This window comes from Mustela nivalis (assembly GCF_964662115.1).
Source record: "Mustela nivalis genome assembly, chromosome: 1".
Lineage (NCBI taxonomy): Eukaryota > Metazoa > Chordata > Mammalia > Carnivora > Mustelidae > Mustela > Mustela nivalis.
The window spans coordinates 122,254,175-122,275,062 of record NC_139020.1 but is presented as its reverse complement, the minus strand read 5'-3'; the positions used below and the strand labels follow the sequence as shown (position 1 = coordinate 122,275,062).

The window sequence follows — 20,888 nt, the reverse complement described above, 5'->3', positions numbered from 1 at the left end:
AAACAGTCCAAGGCCTTCACAGAGAGGCAAGCAGCCTCTTGATACTTCTAGAGCTTGTGATTAGCATAGGACAGTGATTACCTGTAATAATGATCCACTGAATATCTGCTATGAGCCAACACTATTCTAAAAGGTCCCCAGAATATATTTTCTGTTTTGAAAGTAGGAAAATGGATCAAACACTTCAGATTTTCAAAATGATTAAAATATGTAAATCTAAAAAAGAAGAGTAAATCTCACTTTGACTTTTTGCATCTTTAAGATTTGAATTTTTTGTTCCCATGGAAGAAGTAAAGAAGAGGTCACTAGATGTTGCAGTGAAAAACAGTAGGCCACTTGGCTCACACAGAAGGAAGGAGCTAGGAAAAGTAAGTACAAGAGGGACTCTTGGTACTCTGCCTCCCCCAGCACTCTACCTGGAGTTCACTGGTGGAACACCTTGCAGAAATTCTGATGGTATCATCTGGCTGTTACCAGAACTGGCTTCAAGGAGGTTAGAGCCTCATTGGGAGGTTTTGGGGGTGGAGGGTATTTTAACATTGCTAAAAGTAAAACAGGTGGGTCAATTAATATGATAAATACTATTTTACCAAGTTTGAGAATCTATCCAAACTCATCATTGCACAAGTATTTGAACATCTACTAAGTTTGTTTTAATAAATACAGCACTATGTGAAGCTTGGGTCTCATTATGTCCAAGATTTTTGTGGAGATGGGATTTTACTTGAAGTAGAGAATATATAATCTTCAGGAAGATGCCAAGTACAGACAAAAAGAATATTTATACAATACTTTGCAGTTGTAGTTTAATAATAAACACTTTCTTATAATCGTCTTTTTAAGATCCCACTTCTGTGATGTAGGTGAAGTTATCCTTATTTTTAGAGTTGAGGCAACCATGGTGTCTTGCTTAAAATTACAATTCAGTTCATGAGTAAAGGCAAGTTGTTCTCTCAGGAATATTGATAAATCCTGAGGTTTAACTCCAAAGAGCAGTTCACCTTTTCCTGGTACACTGAGGCCAGTGCCTGTATTGCACTTCTGGAGAGGTTCCATGTTGAGAGCTAAAAGAAAAAGAGTCCCTGCTCAAAACTGAAACCCAAGGAGCCCCTTTTTAGATTAATTCCATTTGTCCCAATATGTTTCCATTTAATGCAGTTTTTTTGGAAGGAACCTGATTATTTGTGTTTGTTTAGGTACTGATTGACTTATCAAAAGAGGATCTGATTAAGGGCTTCTCACGATGGTAAGTGAGCTCTTTCATTTTATCACATTAATCTGGTACTTAAGACATGGTCTCCAGCAGTTGCACATGATCTTTTTCCAAAATTCTTCCTTTTTCAGTACATGTCAGCTTCTTTGCTTATCAAGGAAGGAGACACATTATCACCTATACTTAAGGATTTTCTGCCTATAGTTCTCACTTACTTAACAGACCTCTCTCTATAAGCCCTAGTCTTAATCCCAGCTGGTCGACTTACAGAGGGATGGGTTCTCCCAGTCCCAGATGGACCTAGGCTAGCTAGACAAGGCTGCTTGTCCTGATGCTGGCACCACAACACACCTGTGATACTAACACAAGTCCAAACCCAACTGTTTTACAGGTACGAGCTGACTCCAGATGGGCAGCCCAGAAGTTGATGAGCACCCTTACCACCTTTATATTAAAATGTGTACATATGTATATTTTGTAATTTAAATCAGAACAGCCATTTGAAAATATATACATACATTTTTGTGTGAGATTTAAGTACATGATTGGATAATATTAGGAAGAGGTAAACATATATAAAAGTACTACTCTCGGTTGGATTTAGTTGTTGAAATCCAGAAAGAAATGTGGTGTTCATACCTAATAAATTATCAGAACCTCACTGGTGATTTTTTTGTAGGTAATTATATACCATATAACTGGGGATTTGCCCAAATGTATGTGTCAAAAGTGTCCTGTCTCAGACATAAGGGATGAAGGAGATCTGTTCCTGGAACAGCTGCCAGTGACTGACCAAGGGAAGACGCTTCTTTTATGGGAATAAAAAGTGACCCACACCAAAAGTGCCAAAAGCCAACACTACCTAAGCCCTTCTGGTCCTTCTGCCACCTCTGGTACTTTACTGCCTGGAAATTTGTTCCTTTATCTACTGTAGAACTAAAGTGTACTTTTCCAATGGCAACAATGTTATAGTGATATACCTAAATACTCTGAGTTAAATACTCCAACGTGGGATGGCCTGGCCCCAAACTCTAGCATGTGGCCTCACTTTCATAGGAAAAAGCAAACTGAACCCCGAGTCCAGGTCTGTATCTCCACTACCACAGCAGAGCTCTAGAGACTGCTGCAGAGTGTTGGTGCCAGAAGAAAGGAGCTTCTGTCTCTCTCTCTCTCAGATGGTTTGGCAATTCTATTCTACCTTTCTAAGATGGCTGTTTAAGTAACATTCAAAAGCAAAATATGTAAATTGCACAAACAAGTTCCTCTTTTACATTTCAAACTTTATACCACCAAATATTCTCATCCTCTCTGATGTTATTCTAGAGCTACTGTTGAATTTACGTCCTTTTCTCTTCACTCAGGCAACAGCTCCTGCCATCAGTTTCATATTCCCCTCCCCTCACTGCCTTCACTGCTGCATTTCTGAAGAATGGTAACATCTTAAAGTTTCTGTTATGTTATTCTCACTTATATCCATCATTTTTTGTTTTCTACAAGAATAAAACCCACTTGGGGCACCTGGGTGGCTCAGTGGGTTACAGTCTGCCTTCGGCTCAGGTCATGATCCCAGGGTCCTGGAATCAAGCCCCGCATCGGGCTCTCTGCTCAGTGGGGAGCCTGCTGCCTCTTCTCTCTTTCTCTGTCTGCCTCTGCCTACTTGTGATTTCTCTGTCATATAAATAAATGAAATCTTTAAAAAAAAAAAAAAGAATAAAACCCATTTAATTTTGTCCTTTGGCCCTAACAATCTAGTCCCTAGTGTTTTGCTACTTTATTTATGTGCAGATGCTCTATTCCAGACTAGTCTATATATCATATCCTACCTACTCAAATCCTATCCTCTTCAAAAGCCTTGTCTCAAAACCCACCTCTTCTATGCCAGTCCACACTGAAATGGGCTCCCTCATCTCCTACAGCATTTACTGTCAATACTGTATATTTTTAATTTTAATAATTCCCTGCCTTGTAACATTTAATTTTTAAAAAGGCTTATTAGAGGAGAGGGAAGAGACAAGATGGCAGAGAAGTAGCAAGCTGAGACTGTATCAGTTAGCAGGAGATCACCTAGATAGCTTATCAAACCATTGCAAACACCTACAAATCCAACGGGAGATTGAAGAGAAGAAGAATAGCAATTCTAAAAACAGAAAACCGACCACTTTCTGAAAGGTAGGACCAGCAGAGAAGTGAATCCAAAGCAACGGGAAGATAGACCACGGGGGGAGGGGCCAGCTCCCGGCAAGTGGGGGAGGAACGAAGCACAAAATCAGGACTTTTAAAAGTCTGCTCCACTGAGGGACATCGCTCCAGAGGCTAAACCGGGGTGAAGCCCACGTGGCGCCAGCGTGGCCCCAGGTCCCGCAGGGTCACAGAAGGATTGGGGGTGTCTGAGTGTCACACAGCTCCCAAGTATTAGACCAGGGAAGCTGGATACAGAGACAGAGCCGAGGAGTGAGCTCTCAGCTCGGGGTTACCTTGAACTAGTCGCAGACTGGGTGAGCTCGGAGCGCGGCCAGAGGCCAGGGAGACGGGAGTGATTGGGCTCTTTTCTCTGAGGGTGCACTGAGGAGTGGGGGTCCGAGCTCTCGGCTCCTCCGGGCCAGAGATTGGGAGGTTGCCATTTACATTCCTGTCCTCCAGAGCTTTAGGGAAAGCATTCAGGGAAAAAAATCCCCCTAGAGCGAACCCCAAGTAGATTACTTAGCCCAGCCCCTGGCAGGGCAATGTATTCCACCTGGGGCAAAGACGTTTGAGAATCACTACAACAGGGCCCTCCCCAAGAAGATCAGCAAGAACATCCATCTAAGAACAAACTCACTGATCAATGATAAAAGCAAAAAAAGGCATGGAAGATATTAGAGAAACCCTCTCTGGAGAGATAAAAGCCCTTTCTGGAGAAATAAAAGAACTAAAATCTAACCAAGTTGAAATCAAAAAGGCTATTAATGAGGTGCAATAAAAAATGGAGCCTCTTACTGCTAGAATAAATGAGGCAGAAGAAAGAATTAGTGATATAGAAGACCAAATGACAGAGAATAAAGAAGCTGAGCAAAAGAGGGACAAACAACTACTGGACCACGAGGGGAGAATTCGAGAGATAAGTGACAGCATAAGACAAAACAACATTAGAATAATTGGGATTCCAGAAGAAGAAAGAGAGAGGGGAGCAGAAGCTATATTGGAGAGGATTATTGTAGAGAATTTCCCCAATATGGCAAAGGGAACAAGCATCAAAATCCAGGAGGTGCAGAGAACCACCCCCCCCAAAATCAACAAGAACATGTCCACACCCCATCACCTAATAGTAAAATTTACAAGTCTTAGCGACAAAGAGAAAATCCTGAAAGCAGCCCGGGAAAAGAAGTCTGTAACATACAATGGTAAAAATATTAGATTGGCAGCGGACTTATCCACAGAGACCTGGCAGGCCAGAAAGAACTGGCATGATATATTCAGAGCACTAAATGAGAAAAACATGCAGCCATGAATACTATATCCAGCTAGGCTATCATTGAAAATAGAAGGAGAGATAAAAAGACAAACAAAAACTGAAAGAATTTGCAAACACCAAACCAGCTCTACAGGAAATATTGAAAGGGGTCCTCTAAGCAAAAAGAGAGCCTTAAAGTAGTAGATCAGAAAGGAACAGAGACAATATACAATAACAGTCACCTTACAGGCAATACAATGGCACTAAATTCATATCTCTTAATAGCTCCCCTGAATGTTAATGGGCTAAATGCCCCAATCAAAAGACACAGGGTATCAGAATGGATAACAAAACAAAACCCACCAATATGTTGCCTCCAAGAAACTCATTTTAGAACCAAAGACACCTCCAGATTTAAAGTGAGGGGGTAGAAAACAATTTACCATGCTAATGGACATCAGAAGAAAGTTGGGGTGCCAATCCTTATATCAGATCAATTAGATTTTAAGCCAAAGACTATAATAAGAGATGAGGAAGGACACTATATCATACTCAAAGGGTCTGTCCAACAAGAAGATCTAACAATTTTAAATATCTATGCCCCCAACGTGGGAGCAGCCAACTATATAAACCAATTAATAACAAAATCAAAGAAACACATCAACAATAATACAATTATAGTACGGGACTTTAACACTCCCCTCACTGAAATGGATAAATCATCCAAGCAAAAGATAAACAAGGAAATAAAGGCCTTAAATGACACACTGGACCAGATGGACATCACAGATATATTCAGAACATTTCATCCCAAAGCAACAGAATACATATTCTTCTCTAGTGCACATGGAACATTTTCCAGAATAGATCACATCCTCGGTCCTAAATCAGGCCTCAACCGGCATCAAAAGATTGGGATCATTCCCTGCATATTTTTAGACCACAATGCTCTGAAGCTAGAACTCAACCACAAGAGGAAGTCTGGAAAAAACCCAAATAAATGGAGACTAAACAGCATCCTTCTAAAGAATGCATGGGTCAACCAGGAAATTAAAGAAGAATTGAAAAAATTAATGGAAACAAATGATAATGAAAACACAACGGTTCAAAATCTGTGGGAGTCCTGAAAGGAAAATATATAGCAGTACAAGCCTTTCTCAAGAAACAAGAAAGGTCTCAAATACACAACCTAACGCTACACCTCAAGGAGCTGGAGAAAGAACAACAAAAAAAGCCTAAAACCAGCAGAAGAGAAATCATAAGGATCAGAGCAGAAATCAATGAAATAGAAACCAAATAAAACAACAGAACAAATCAATGAAACTAGGAGCTGGTTCTCTGAAAGAATTAATAAGATTGATAACACCCTGGCCAGACTTATCAAAAAGAAAAGAGAAAGGACCCAAATAAATAAAATCATGAGTGAAAGAGGAGAGATCACAACTAACACCAAAGAAATACAAACAATTATAAGAACATACTATGAGCAACACTACGCCAACAAATTTGACAATCTGGAAGAAATGGTTGCATTCCTAGAAACATATAAACTACCACAACTGAACCAGGAAGAAATAGAAAGCCTGAACAGACCCATAACCAGTAAGGAGATTGAAACAGTCATCAAAAATCTCCAAACAAACAAAATCCCAGGGCCAGATGGCTTCCCAGGGGAATTCAACCAAACATTTAAAGAAGAACTAATTCCTATTCTCCTGAAATTGTTCCAAAAAACAGAAATGGAAGGAAAACTTCCAAACTCATTTTATGAGGCCAGCATCACCTTGATCCCAAAACCAGACAAGGATCCTATCAAAAAGAGAATTACAGACCAACATCCTTCATGAACACAGATGCGAAAATTCTCACCAAAATACTAGCCAATAGGATTCAACAGTACATTAAAAGGATTATTCACCACGACTAAGTGGGATTTATTCCAGGGCTGCAAGGCTGGTTCGACATCCGCAAATTAATCAATGTGATACAACACATCAATAAAAGAAAGAGCAAGAACCATATGATACTCTCAATAGATGCTGAAAAAGCATTTGACAAAATACAGCATCCCTTCCTGATCAAACCCTTCAAAGTGTAGGGATAGAGGGCACATACCTCAATATTATCAAAGCCATCTATGAAAAACCCACTGCAAATATCATTCTCAATGGAGAAAAACTAAAAGCTTTTCCGCTAAGGTCAGGAACACGGCAGGGATGTCCATTATCACCACTGCTATTCAACATAGTATTAGACGTCCTAGCCTCAGCAATCAGACAACAAAAGGAAATTAAAGGCATCCAAATTGGCAAAGAAGAAGTCAAACTATCACTCTTCGCAGATGATATGGTACTATATGTGGAAAACCCAAAAGACTCCACTCCAAAACTGCTAGAACTTGTACAAGAATTTAGTAAAGTGTCCGGATATAAAATCAATGCACAGAAATCCGTTACATTTCTCTACACCAACAACAAGACAGAAGAAAGAGAAATTAGGGAGTCAATCCCATTCACAATTGCACCCAAAACCATAAGATACCTAGGAATAAACCTAACCAAAGAGGCTAAGAATCTATACTCAGAAAACTATAAAGTACTCATGAAAAGAAATTGAGGAAGACACAAAGAAATGGAAAAATGTTCCATGCTCCTGGATTGGAAGAACAAATATTGTGAAAATGTCTATGCTACCTAAAGCAATCTACACATTTAATGCAATCCCTATCAAAATCCCACATATTTTTTTTTCAAAGAAATGGAACAAATAATTCTAAAATTTATATGGAACCAGAAAAGACCTTGAATAGCCAAAGGAATATTGGGGGGAAAAAAGCAAAAGTTGGTGGCATCACAATTCCGGACTTCAAGCTCTATTACAAAGCTGTCATCATCAAGACAGCATGGTACTGGCACTAAAACAGACACATAGATCAATGGAACAGAATAGAGAGCCCAGAAATAGACCCTCAACTCTATGGTCAACTAATCTTTGACAAAGCAGGAAAGAATGTCCAATGGAAAAAAGACAGCCTCTTCAATAAATGGTGTTGGGAAAATTGGATGGCCACATGCAGAAAAATGAAATTGGACCATTTCCTTACACCACACATGAAAACAGACTCAAAATGGATGAAGGACCTCAATATGAGAAAGGAATCCATCAAAATCCTTGAGGAGAACATAGGCAGCAACCTCTTCGACCTGTCTACTTCACAATGGCCTTGCAATGTTCACTAAGTACATGTGCCTTGAAAATGGTAAAGCATCAGAGATGTATAAAGGAATACATCATGTATCACATCCTGAATATTAGCAACCCTAAAATAACTTCTGGTTAAGATGACCAACAAGCAAAAACCTATCATTCCTCTTCCAAACACAGAGAAAAACCTACTTAAACCATGAACAGCATTTATTTTAAACAGGGCTGATGAAGAAGTAACACAGGTAAATTTCCTGGTGATGGTCAAGGAGGAAATTTAAGGGTTGATAAGAAGCAGAATTTTAGCATACACTGACAGAAGCAAGGCTTGTGTAAGGGACAAGAAGCCTGAAAGTTTTTAACAGAAAACACCTTGGCTGCCAATGAGGACAAGGAGCTGGCTGCCAACAATGGGTGGAAGCAGTCAACTCATCTGTCTTACAGGAACACGGGGTCTGAGGTTACACCCAATTGACTTGGTATAGAAACCCCAAACCTTGTAACTTATGTGAAAACTGGTACAGAATCTACAATCACGAGAAGCCCTGACACAGGCAACCACAAAACTGGCTGTCAGGGTTGCCATGCCCCTCCAGGGTACATGTGAGACCCCTGCAGCAGGTAATTCCCATTAGAAGAAGCTCACAGGCAAAATTATAAAATAAAATTGGAATTTAAAAAATATGAAACACATGAGAACATCAAACTGAAAAATGGTCTTGAGATGTATTTCAGTAAGAAAGTATAATATTCAGAAGTGGCACATGGGAAACAATGGGGACCAAAGAAATCCACAAAATGTTAACCTAAGTCTTGACTGCTTAGAAAATATAACAAGCAACCAAAAATTTTTGGAAAAACTGGTTTCAAAAACACAGTGGCACTAAAATGCTAGTATTAACATTTAAAAAGGAATAAGAGGCTGGTGCAGTGGAAAGTTAAAGTGTTCAGGTCCTTATCTTATTTAGGAATCTAAATATAGTTTTATATTTTAAAAATAAATTATAGACAGATTTGGGTCAGATACTACCTTATCACCTCTCAGCTCCAAATCAACCAATCTTTGTCCTGCTTTGATTCAGGGCACACCAAACTTGTGTCTTTGCCAGGGGGCTTGATGCTTTCCCAGTAGAAGGCATTGGAGAGACACTGCAAGGCCAGAGGAGAAAGAAAAAGGGGCTTTTCTTTTTTCTTTTGTTGTGCTGTTTTCCATGGCAGCCAGCTGGTTGTTGTGTGGAGGCTGTTCTCCATTAGTGAAGCACCCCTTACAGTTTACTTTTGGCTCCTGTCCTTGGGCTCCACCACATAACCATGGCCTTCATGGTTCAACACCAGTAAGCAAGTTGGGTTGTTTTGCTCTTTTTTTGCCACAAGGAGGCTTCTTCCTATGGCCACTAAAACTCTCCTCAGTTTTCAATCTCAACCTAGTTGGAAGGCATTCTTCCAAATTTCACAATTTCTTTCTTCACTCTCCTTTATCCCTGAGGGTAGTATATGCTTTCTGCAGCTGCTGTTCTGTACTTCTTAGAGTCCTCTTTTATCCCCTTTTATAGTAGTTAACTACCTTTTGCTAGTTAGCAATTCTTGTTTTAAATTTTCCTGTTTGCTAACTATGCAACGTGGTTTGTCTGCTAATTGGACCCTAAATATATATTTAAAATTTTAAGATAATTACTAAGATAGAGTAACAACAGAAAAATCAGCAAAGCTGAACTATAAAACTTCTAAATCAATAATGGAGAAGAAAAAGTAATAGAGAAAAAAAGAGAAAAAGCACAGAAAAAAATGATAATTAGGAAAAAACTAAAGAAGATGGTCAAACGATCTCTAAATATATTTACCTTCACTGTAAACCCACTACTAAAGCCTAGAATGCCAAATGATGCTGGGAAAACTGGACAGCTATAGGCAAAAGAATGAAACGACCACTTTCTTACATGATACACAAAAATAAACTCAAAATGGACCTAAATGTGAGACCTGAAACCATAAAAGTCCTGGAAGAAAATACAGGCAGTAATCTTTTTGTTACTGGACTTAGCAACATTACTCTGGATATGTCTCTTCAGACACAGGAAACAAAAGCAGTTAAACTCCTGGGAATACATCAAAATTTAAAGCTTTTCGTCTCTTTATTTCTGCTCAGGTGATGATCTCAGGGTTGTGAGATGGAGCTCTGTGTTGGACTCTGCATTCAGCAAGGAGTCTGCTTAAGACTCCCCCTCTCTGTCTCTTTCTTCTCCCCCTGCAAGTTCACTCTTTCTCTCTCTCAAAATAAATAAATATTTTTTAAAAATAAAAATGAAAATAAAAAATAAAAAAGCTTTTGCACAGCAAAGGAAACCATGAACAAAACAAAAAATAGCAACCTACCAAATGAGAGAACATATTTCCAAATTATATATTTGGTAAGGGGTTAATATCCAAATTATCTAAAGAACCTATACAACTTAACACCAAACAACAAATAATCTGATTAAAAAATGGGCAGAGGACCTGAACAGACATTTTTCTGAGGAACACATGAAGAGGGCTGACAGACACATGAAAAGATGCTCAAAATCAAGGGTATCTGGATGGCTCAGTCAGTACAGCATGTGACTGTTGATCTCAGGGTCATGCATTGGAGCCCCATGTTGGGCAAAGGTTACTCAAAAAAAAAAAAAAAAAAAAAGATGCTCAATGTTATTGATCATCGGGTAAGTGCAAATCAAAACTCTAAGGAGATACTACCTTGTAGCTATCAGAATGGCTAGTATGAAAAAGAAAAGAAGTAACAAGTGTTGGCAAGGATGTGGACAAAAGGGAATATTTGTCCACTGCTGATGGGAATGTAAGTTGGTACAGTCACTGAGGTTCCTCAAAAAATTAAAAGTAGAGGGGCGCCCGGGTGGCTCAGTGGGTTAAGCCTCTGCCTTTGGCTTGGGTCATGATCTCAGGGTCCTGGGATTGAGCCCCGCATGGGCTCTCTGCTCAACCGGGAGCCTGCTTTCTCCTCTCTCTCTGCCTGCTTCTCTGCCTACTTGTGATCTTCATCTGTCAAATAAATAAATAAAATAAGAAATAAAAAAATCTTTAAAAAAAATTAAAAGTAGAAATACCATATGATCCAGTAAATCCATTACTGAGTATTCACTCAAAGAAAATGAAAAGACTAATTTGAAAAAACATATGTACCTTTATGTTTACTGTAGCATTATTTACAATCATTAAAAGCAAAATTTTTTTAAAAAGCAATCCAAGGGCGCCTGGGTGGCTCAGTGGGTTAAGCCGCTGCCTTCAGCTCAGGTCATGATCTCAGAGTCCTGGGATCGAGTCCCGCATCAGGCTCTCTGCTCAGCAGGGAGCCTGCTTCCCTCTCTCTCTCTCTCTGCCTGCCTCTCTATCTACTTGTGATTTCTCTCTGTCAAATAAATAAATAAAATCTTAAAAAAAAATAAAAATAAAATAAAAAAATAAAAAAGCAATCCAAGTGCCCATAGATAAATGGTATATAAACACAATATAATATTACTTGGCCATAAAAACAAATGAGACTGTGCCATTTAAGATAACAAAGATGAACCAATAGAGTTATTAAGGTAAGTGAAACGATTGAGGCAGAGGAAAGAAAAAATCATATGATTTCACCTCTATGTGAAATCTAAAAAAACAAAACAAAGGAACAGACAAAAAAAAAAGCAGAAAGAGATCCCTAAGTCGAGAGCAGGTAGTTGCCAGAGTGCAGAGGTTTTGGGGGGATGGGCAAAATGGGTGGAGGAGAGTAGGAAGTACAGGCTTCTAGTTAGGGAATGTGTATGTCACAGGGATAAAAGGTGCAGCATGGGAAATATAATTAATGGTACTGTAATAACACTATATAGTGACACATGGCACCTACACTTATGGTGAGCATATTATAATGCCTAGAGTTGTTGTATCCCTATGTTGTACACCCGAAACCAATGTAACACTGTATGCCAACTATACTTTCATTTAAAAAAACAAAACAAAACTGACTCCAGGTGATTAGATTCAATGTGAGAAGGCAAAACTGTACAACTCTAAGATAATATAGGAGAATAACTTTACAACTGTGACTAGAGAAAGATTTCATAAGACAGAGAGCACTAAACTATAAAGACCATACATCTCTATACTAAAATTGGGTTCTTCAGTTCACAAAAAGAAACTACAGTTGACCCTTGAACAACATGGGTTGGAATTGCATGGGTCTACCTACATGTGGATTTTTTTTTTATAAATACTGTATAATACTATAAATGTATTTTCTCTTCCTTATAATTTTAACATTTTTTTCTTTTTCTTTTTAAGATTTTATTTATTTATTTGACAGAGAGAGAGATCACAAGTAGGCAGAGAGGCAGGCAGAGAGAGAAAGGGAAGCAGGCTCCCTGCTGAGTTAGAAAGCCCAATGCAGGGCTTGATCCCAGGACTCTGAGATCATGACCCAAGCCAAAGTCAGAGGCTTAACCCACTGAGCCACCCAGGAGCCCCATGATTTTCTTAACATTTTTTTCTCTAGTTACTTTCTTATAAGAGTACAGTACAGAATATATAGAACATATTAAATATGTGTTAACTGACTGCTTACATTATCAGTAAAGGCTTCTTTCTGGTCAACAGTAGGCTAGTAGTAGTTGTTTTTGAGGAATCAAAACTTGTACACAGATTTTTGACCACATGGGGGCAGGGTGGCACCCCCAAACCCCATGTTGTTCAACAGTCAACTATATAGGAAAATGGAAAGAGGACACAGAATTGCAAAAACCATTTGCTATACATTTAACAGTCAAATGGCTCATGTCCAAAATACATAACTCTTACAAATCAATATAAAAAGACAGTCCAACAGAAAAATGAACAAAGCACTTCAAAAAAGAAATACAAATGGCCAACAAAGGAAAAGATGCTTAACTTCATTAGCAATCACAGAAATAAACATTACAACCATAACAATAACTCTATACACTACAATGGAAAAATTAAAAATGTGACTTACCAACAATTGGTCAGGATGTGGAAAAAATTTATACTTCCACCACCACACTAATGGTGGAAGTATAAATTGGTACAATCACTTTGGAAAATAGTATGGCATTTTCTTAAGTTGAAAGTAAGTATTCCCTATCAAAACTGCTACAATGTACAACCCCCAAGCTACCATAGCCTCTGTGGCAGTATACATTGTCTTCCCCTAGGGCCCAGCAATTATACTTCTTGGATATTGATTCCAGAAGACTTGCGCACAAGTGTACAAGGATGCATATATGTAACAGAGAAGCTCACAACAGACAGGAACAAGAAACAAACCAAATATCAATTGCCAGCAGAACAGACAAACAGACTGTGTAATATTCATAGAGGAATACTAGACACCAATGAAAATAACCTGGTCCAACAGACAAAACATAGATCAATAGTATAAAAATAATATTGAACCAAAGAACAAACACTAAAAAGAACATGATTCACTGTTTTTATACAGTTCAAAAGCATGTAAAACTCAACTATCCTGGTATAGGCATACACAAAAATGGCAAAGCAATTTATATATTTAAAAAAAAAAAAAAAGGAAGAGACTAAACATAAGTCAAGCTAATAGTTACCCTTTGGAGGAAGGGACATGGTGGTTGTATTTTGGAGTGCTGGTGATGTTCTATATTTTTGATTGTTGCATGGGTACTCACGTATAATCATTCATCATACTTGACATTTGTGGTTTATACCATTTTTAGCATGTGTTATGTTTTACAATTTAAAAATAAATAAATAAATAAATAAGGAAAATAAATATCCAACAGCTATTAATTAAAAGGATAATCCTGCATTCAAACTGAAATGCTTGAGGAGCAAGAGTTATTGAGAAGATATTATCAACTATGAATTTATATATATATGTAAATATGTTTGAAATACATAAAACAAATTTGACAAATCCAGAGAAATTTCAGTATCTCCGATAAACTAACAAATCAAGAAGACAAAAAAATGGACAGAAATGAACTAGATTTAAACAATTTACTGGCAGTATATATCAAATAGAGATGAGGCTTTTTTTTTTAAAGCAACATGTAGAATATGTATAAATTTCATGACATAGAAAATTACAAAGAAACTCTCAGCACATTCCAAAGACTTGATGCAAAAAAAACAAAACAAACAAAAAACCCCAAACCAAAACTCTGACTACGGAGCCATAAAATTAGAAAAAAATAATGAAGAGACAACCCAAGAAACTTTATATATTTTCAGACTTAATATTTCCAAACTCTCACTCCCAGGATGTAGTAAAAGAAACCAAATTTACCCTTCTACCTCTACCAACCAGAACCCAAACAAAACAAAGAACAAAGTATATGAAACAGTTTTCAAGACACTGGATATCAGGTATATGTCCATACAAAGATCTGAACAACATGAATCTTTATGGCGGTTTTACCTGTAGTAGTAAAAAACTCAAAATACCTAAAATTTCCATCAGTAAGTGAATGGATAGACAAACTGTGGTAGACTCATACAATGGACTACTATACAATAAAAAGAAATGAACTGTTAATAAATACAACAACATGCAAAAATCCCAAAATAATTATGCTGAGGGAAAGAGGCCAGACCAAAAAAGAAAAAAGCTTTTTAAAATCAATTGTATGAGGAGCGCCTGGGTGGCTCAGTGGGTTAAACCTCTGCCTTCAGCTCAGGTCATGATCCCAGTGTCCTAGGATCGAATCCCACATCAGGCTCTCTGCTCAGCAGGGAGCCTGCTTCCTCCTCTCTCTGCCTGCCTCTCTGCCTACTTGTCATCTCTGTCAAATAAATAAATAACATCTTTTAAAAATAAATAAATAAATAAAATCAATTGTATGGTTCCATTTACATGAAATCCCATAAAATGCAAATGAGTCTATAGTGAGGGAGAGCAGATCAATTGTTGCTTACGAGTAGGAGGGTGCTGGGTTGGATTACCAAGGGCAAAGAGATAACTTTTGGAGAGATAGGTATGTTTAGTATTTTGATTGTGGTGATGGTTTCACAGGTATATATGTGCGTGTATTAGAATTTATTAAATAGTATAGTTTAAATACATATAGCTTATTAGTCAATTATTTATCAATTAAAATGTTTAAAAAGGAGCTAAACAATAACTGCAGTACTTATATTTTCAATAAATAAAACTGGATAAAAGTAGATCTAACAGAGAGAATCTGCAGTTCTTCCTCCAGTGACCCTCCAAAAAAACTCTGAGGCCTCTGAGGAAGAGTCTGAAAACCTGTTTTAAACTAAGAGCTAACCAGAGGCTCTTAAACTAGCTAACAGAATTTAAATTAACATAATTTTTAAATTATATTTCTTCCTTTCATATAATGTTAGATTTACCAACTGCCTCATAGAAATTTCTTGGAGTAATCTAATCAACTCAGAGTATTTACATTATTGAGTACCCAATTACTTTTTCTACTTAACCCTCAAAGACACAGATTCTTTCACAAATTCTGGGCTAGAGTTTAGAAATATAACTAGCAAATTACCATTGTTTTTGCAGCCTAGCAAAACAATTTAAAGAATTTTAAATCTAGAAAGAGCCTAGGCCTGCTACTTATAAAAGAATGGGGGGGGGGGTATAGTAACATTGGTCCCTTAAAAAATCAGACTGAATATTGAGAACAGAGAAGCAGCAGAAGGCAGCAAGGAAAGTATTCTCACATAAAATAAAATGCAGCAAGGCTCAGCCTTGTAAGAAAATATGATTCATTATTTGTGCATAATATAAATAAGTCACTGAGGACACTTATATTTGGAAATTCTTCACAAAAACTTTATTTAAGATTTCATGTCCTTATAAAAAGTATATTACATCAAGATTGTAAAAAGATACTTTAAATGAGAGACTACTATCTGCTCATTTATATTACCTCATAATTCATTTCCTATCCTAACACAATGATAAAACATTTTTTCCTTCATCCTTTTCTTCCTCCTGCTTTGAAAAGGCAGTGCCCTGAGGGTTATCTTAACAGAATGTGCCATTTCCTTGCCAGGAAGCAGAAGGTTCTTATTGGCTGAATTCAAGAGAGCCACAGGCAATCCTTGTTCCCAGAATCAAAAAGGTCACTAAAACCTCAACCTAAATACAACCTTTTTATTATCTGCAATCTGAGTTTCTGTTTTACTCATACACTACACTTTAAAACAGTCTTAAACTTTAAGCACTGAAGAAATGCTTACCACTTTAGCTTACAATGTTTTCTATATAAGAATCTCAAAGTTAATGAAAATATAGATGGGAAGGACCCAATACTAAGAAGGGGATGAATTCTGAGAGTAAATACATTTATAACCTTTATCTCAAAGCAAGATCCTACAAAATACTCAGAATGTTAAGAATGCAATTTACACAGTAAAAATGATTTGATTTGTTTTCAGTATGAAAGTATTTTTAATTTCTTTACTGCAGGTACAATGGCATCCAAGTCATCAATTTCTGTAACAGAAAAACAAGAATAAGAAAACAGTAGCTTTATCTAGTGATAGGCTCAGATGAAATGAAAATTTCTAAGCAAAGCAAATCTCAAATGCAAAGGCAACACTAGCACTTTAATGCATGTGAAATTTTTCTCTAATAGTGATGATAAGAGTGTCACTGATTCAGACACAGTTGCTTCACAGGGCATCTGTTTGTAAAGCTACCATATACCTTCAAGTATGCTCTGACTCTGATATTAATCTCATCAGCAGTGTGCTCTTATTAAGCAATCCTACTGGCCACGTTTGTGATGTTATTGCCGCTTTAAATCTATGTAATTACATGGGTAAGCCCACGTGGTGAAATCCTGGGTAAAAGCTGTCTCTTTTCTGGGTCCCATCTGAGCACTTAATGATTTCTTCTCACAGAAGGTAGTCCTCTCCTTAATTCTACTGGAAAAATTTCTCATTAGCAGGATCATTCATAGGTCTACCTTTTAGGGATGAAACACATTTACCTAGTAAAAAGTGTGAGGCAAAGTACAAATCTCAGATGCAACGTGCTGTAGAGCTTAGGCTGGTCCAGCTTACGAGATCAACTAGTTCAGGTTCTTCTCTGCCAGATTATTTGTGAATTTGATTTCTCTTTCTGAAACTGTCTTCTTACACTCAGCCTGTTAAATTCACGGTCTGTAAGCTTTTGGACGCTGAATAAACAAGGTCCTTTTCTCTCATTATCTAGGCTCCAACCCTACAAGTGACAGCGGCAAGTTCTCTAGATTCTTACCATTGTTTTCTACCTTATTCTGATAGGCCACAGTTTATAAACTCATTTTCCTCTATATAAAACATGCTTCCTTAGATTCCACCTCTCTTCTTCCATGTTTAGCTGAATTTTGGTTGCTTTTTTTAACCTAAACGTATAGCCCATGCTACTCAAGCTCCTGACTTTAGTCAGAATACTTATCTAGATCCACTTACAAAGTGTCAAGATATCAGAAAAAAATATAAGCAAATCTACAACAGAAAATTTGATTCACACCTTGCATCATAATAAGATCAAGTTAATCCCTGAACCCCATTCTGAAATCGTACCTGTATTCTCACTAAAAATGAGGTATCTGCCTTATAAATGAAACTTGAAAAGGATCTGAGGTAATATGAGAATATTCTCAGCTAATCACACCCCTTATATGAGAACAACAAAGTCCTTCTCCACATCTAGTATTCAGTTCAACATTCTGTAGTTGATGCTTAAAATGACATTTAGTAATAATAAACATAGTTATGTTTGCCAGATTTAACTTTCCTAATGTTAAGTGTTATTTTTAATTCCAGAATTTCAACTATGACATAAATACAGAGCTCATATGCAGGGAGACATGGCTTCTTGAAGTAAATGATCCCCCATGAACCATGCTGAGTGTCATAATATCTGAGAGGAAGTTTCTGTAGAAGGATTCTAAAACAAGTGTTACCTGTGCACCTATTAAAATGTTTACTAATGAGAAGAACCTCCCTGTTTAACTGCTACCCCAAAGCATGTAAAATCACATTATTTTATGAAATGAGGGTCTTGGGGATATGAGGCAACACATTTCTACAATTTCATGTCTCATTTTAAGTTTAGCTTTCAAATTACATTTCCCCTTGCTATGTTCTTTTCAAATATATGCACATGCCTAATGCACAGTCACTGTCCCCCTTGCTTCCACAGTCTACATAAAACTGGCCACAAAACTTCCTTTATGTTTACCAGGGCAGGTATTCTAGTCAGATGCTTCTTTTCATTTATTCGTCTTCTTACCAAATTTTAATTTACTCATTCCCTTATCTTCTACTAAACCTCATTTCCTCTTCTAATTTAATTTTATTTTTATGTAAGCTCTCTGCCCAACGTGGGGTTTGAACTCACAACCCCAAGATCAAGAGCTGCACGCTCTTCCCACTGAGCCAGCCAGGCACCCCTCCTCTTCTAATTTAATTTCCTATGTCAATGAGGCATTCTTAAAAAAAAAAAAAAAAAAAAAATCTTTCAATTGAATTATATAGAAAAAAAAATTCATCAGTGAATAAATCACTTTAAACCTTAAAGTGTTCTTAATAGTAAGATAAATTACTTTTATAGCCATATATAATCACACTTAAAATGAGAGCCTTGGGTCACTATTTTGCCTATGATTCCTAAGCAAATTACATTTTTCCCCCTTTAAAAGATAATACTAATAATAGAACCCTCAATCTGAATGAGAATACAAATGTATCTTCTCCCTTATACAGATTTATTTCTTTTTTTCTACAGATGTTTACCTTAGATTACTTCTTATCACCTAAGAAATTTAATTTGTATATTTAAAAAAACACAGTAGGTAAGTTCTATCTTTAAAAAAAAGGAAGAAAAAAAACCAAACTAAACACCTTCAAAATCATAAATCCTACAAAGATTTCTCATTAGGCCATGCCAGAGTCAGGGTTAACTGGGCCTAGCCAGAGAAATACCATTTCTCATTTTACAGTTTCAAAATAAAGGCAGCCCTTAGCTCTTTCAAGGCTATGTGCTTCTCTTTTTTATAGACCAACCCCAACCAACTCTAATTACAAGTTAGCAGTATACTTCCAGAACTTTTAGTGTTTTTTAGACACCTTCTACCAAAACACTCTAAGTAAAAGCACTAATACAGCGACTAAGGAACACTCATCTCTCAAACCCATTGACATCTTAAGACTCGAAATTTAACCACTACCAACAAAGATCTTACCTAAGATTTCAAGTAGATCATTAGTAAATGCCTGAAATGCTGGGAAAAATTCCTCATGTTCTTCCAGTTTGTTGATAATGCTTTTAAAGAAAAATGCACAGTTTACACTGAATTTCCAACTTAAGGTTCTTACATCTGATTGAAATAAAACATTTTCAAAATGGAAAGAAATTTCCTAACTTCAATATAAATTTAATAATCATTTACTGCAATCCTTCCTTTTAAAAAGGTCTTTTTTCATCTAATACCACTTTTCTAAAAAAAAAAAAATTCTTATTATCAGTGTAAACATGTGTTCCAAAGTTATATTTATTTAACATTCCTAATGTGGAAAGCTTGAGAATTTTTAAGAGACCTTCCTTTTTTTTTTTTTTTTAAATATTTTTATTTATTTATTTGACAGGGAGATAGAGAGAGAGAGCATGTAGACAGAGCAGCAGGCAGAGGGAGAGGAAGAAGCAGGCTCTCTGCTGAGCAGGAAGCCCAATGTGGGGCTCGATCCCAGGACCCTAGGATCATGACCTGAGCGGAAGGCAGACACTTAACTGACGGAGCCACCCACACGCCCCAAGAGACCTTGCTTTTTAACATTTTCTAAAAATTGTTTTTCATATCCTGTATCTTATTAAACATTAAGTATCAGTCATCAGTGTAAATGTGGGAAAGGGAAAAAGACCAATAGTGAGATATATGTTCCTTTTAAAAGCATCAAGTATCAGAAAACTCAAGTGCCAGATATTCCTAGGAAACATGCGGAATATGTGGAATAGGTGGTATATGTATATATGTTACAATATGAAATTGAGGAGGGGTGGAAGAGTTGCTTTAGGTATAACTATGTTTCCTTTTTTTAAAAAAAATCAGGTTTTATTTTAGAGATGACTAGCTTTTAAAAAAAACTCCTTAACATTTATCTTCTAATCAAATAATACATTGTTAGCAATTACTAAATGATCTATGGCAGTATACTAAAAATAGGACTTGTTCATATATTCCGAACACTAACATGAAATTGCTAACAAGGTATGACTTTCTCCATATATACTTTCCCTTGGGAACATGCTTATAGCAATAATGCTGGAGTCCTGACTCACCCTATATAAACTTACAGGCCCTACAATCCCTTTTCATCTTGAAAATGCTTGGCATTCTCTCCATCAATAAGGTGTGAGACTATTTTAGATTGTCAAATTATTTAAAAGACGCTAACCCAAACAGGAAAGGTAAATAACTTATGAAGTTCTGAAAGTCTTTAATTTCACCAATCCAAGCACTATGGAAGATACTTTTTTAAAATAAATACCTTTGGAGGTCTTCAGGTCCCAATACCTGCATAACCTGTTCATTCACATTCTCATTAATCAGTTTACACAATTTTCCAACTGTGTTCACCAACACACACAATGAGGATGAACTATCTGAAAGAGAGAAAGAAAAGGATATTTTATTTTTTTTAAGATTTTATTTATTGTGACGCCTGGGTGGCTCAGTGGGTTAAAGCCTCTGCCTTCTGCTCAGGTCATGACCCCAGGGTCTTGGGATCGAGCCCCATATTGGGCTCTCTGCTCCTTGGAGAGCCTGCTTCCTCCTCTCTCTGCCTACTTGTGATCTCTGTCAAATAAATAAATACAATCTTTAAAAAAAAAAGATTGTATTTATTTATTTGAAGAGAGACAAAGACACAGCAAGAGAGGGAATACAAACAGGGGGAGAGGGAGAAGCAAGCTTCCAACCAAACAGGGAAGATGCTGGGATCATGACCTGAGTTAAGGGCAGATGCTTAATGACAAAAGCACCCAGGTGTCCCTAAAAGGATATT

At 37.0% G+C, this 20,888-nt stretch overlaps 2 protein-coding genes across 17 annotated transcripts in view; one reads left to right on the top strand and one right to left on the bottom strand.

Annotated features, from left to right (window-relative positions):
• The window catches only part of ESYT3 (extended synaptotagmin 3), a 73,031-nt gene extending 71,157 nt beyond the window's left edge, over positions 1 to 1,874 (top strand). For 7 of the 8 annotated variants that reach the window (XR_014300521.1, XM_082690465.1, XM_082690464.1 and 4 more), the window contains 3 exons: positions 263 to 368; positions 1,197 to 1,246; positions 1,605 to 1,874. Coding sequence is in view for 7 of the 8 variants with exons in the window: in XM_082690465.1 (XP_082546591.1) it covers positions 263 to 368; positions 1,197 to 1,246; positions 1,605 to 1,641 (193 nt within the window). In the remaining variant the exon portion in view is untranslated. Of the gene's footprint in view, positions 1 to 262; positions 369 to 1,196; positions 1,247 to 1,344; positions 1,474 to 1,604 lie in introns of those variants that run through there. The other variant, XM_082690459.1, reaches the window with a different exon arrangement.
• The window catches only part of CEP70 (centrosomal protein 70), a 118,823-nt gene continuing 98,565 nt past the window's right edge, over positions 631 to 20,888 (bottom strand). For 5 of the 9 annotated variants that reach the window (XM_082690538.1, XM_082690540.1, XM_082690537.1 and 2 more), the window contains 3 exons: positions 20,373 to 20,487; positions 19,070 to 19,149; positions 15,642 to 16,329 (listed from right to left, as the gene is read on the bottom strand). In XM_082690538.1, coding sequence (XP_082546664.1) covers positions 16,268 to 16,329; positions 19,070 to 19,149; positions 20,373 to 20,487 — 257 coding nt within the window. In that variant the 3' untranslated portion in view covers positions 15,642 to 16,267. Of the gene's footprint in view, positions 1,065 to 15,641; positions 16,330 to 19,069; positions 19,150 to 20,372; positions 20,488 to 20,888 lie in introns of those variants that run through there. The other 4 variants (XM_082690535.1, XM_082690533.1, XM_082690534.1 and 1 more) reach the window with 2 other exon arrangements.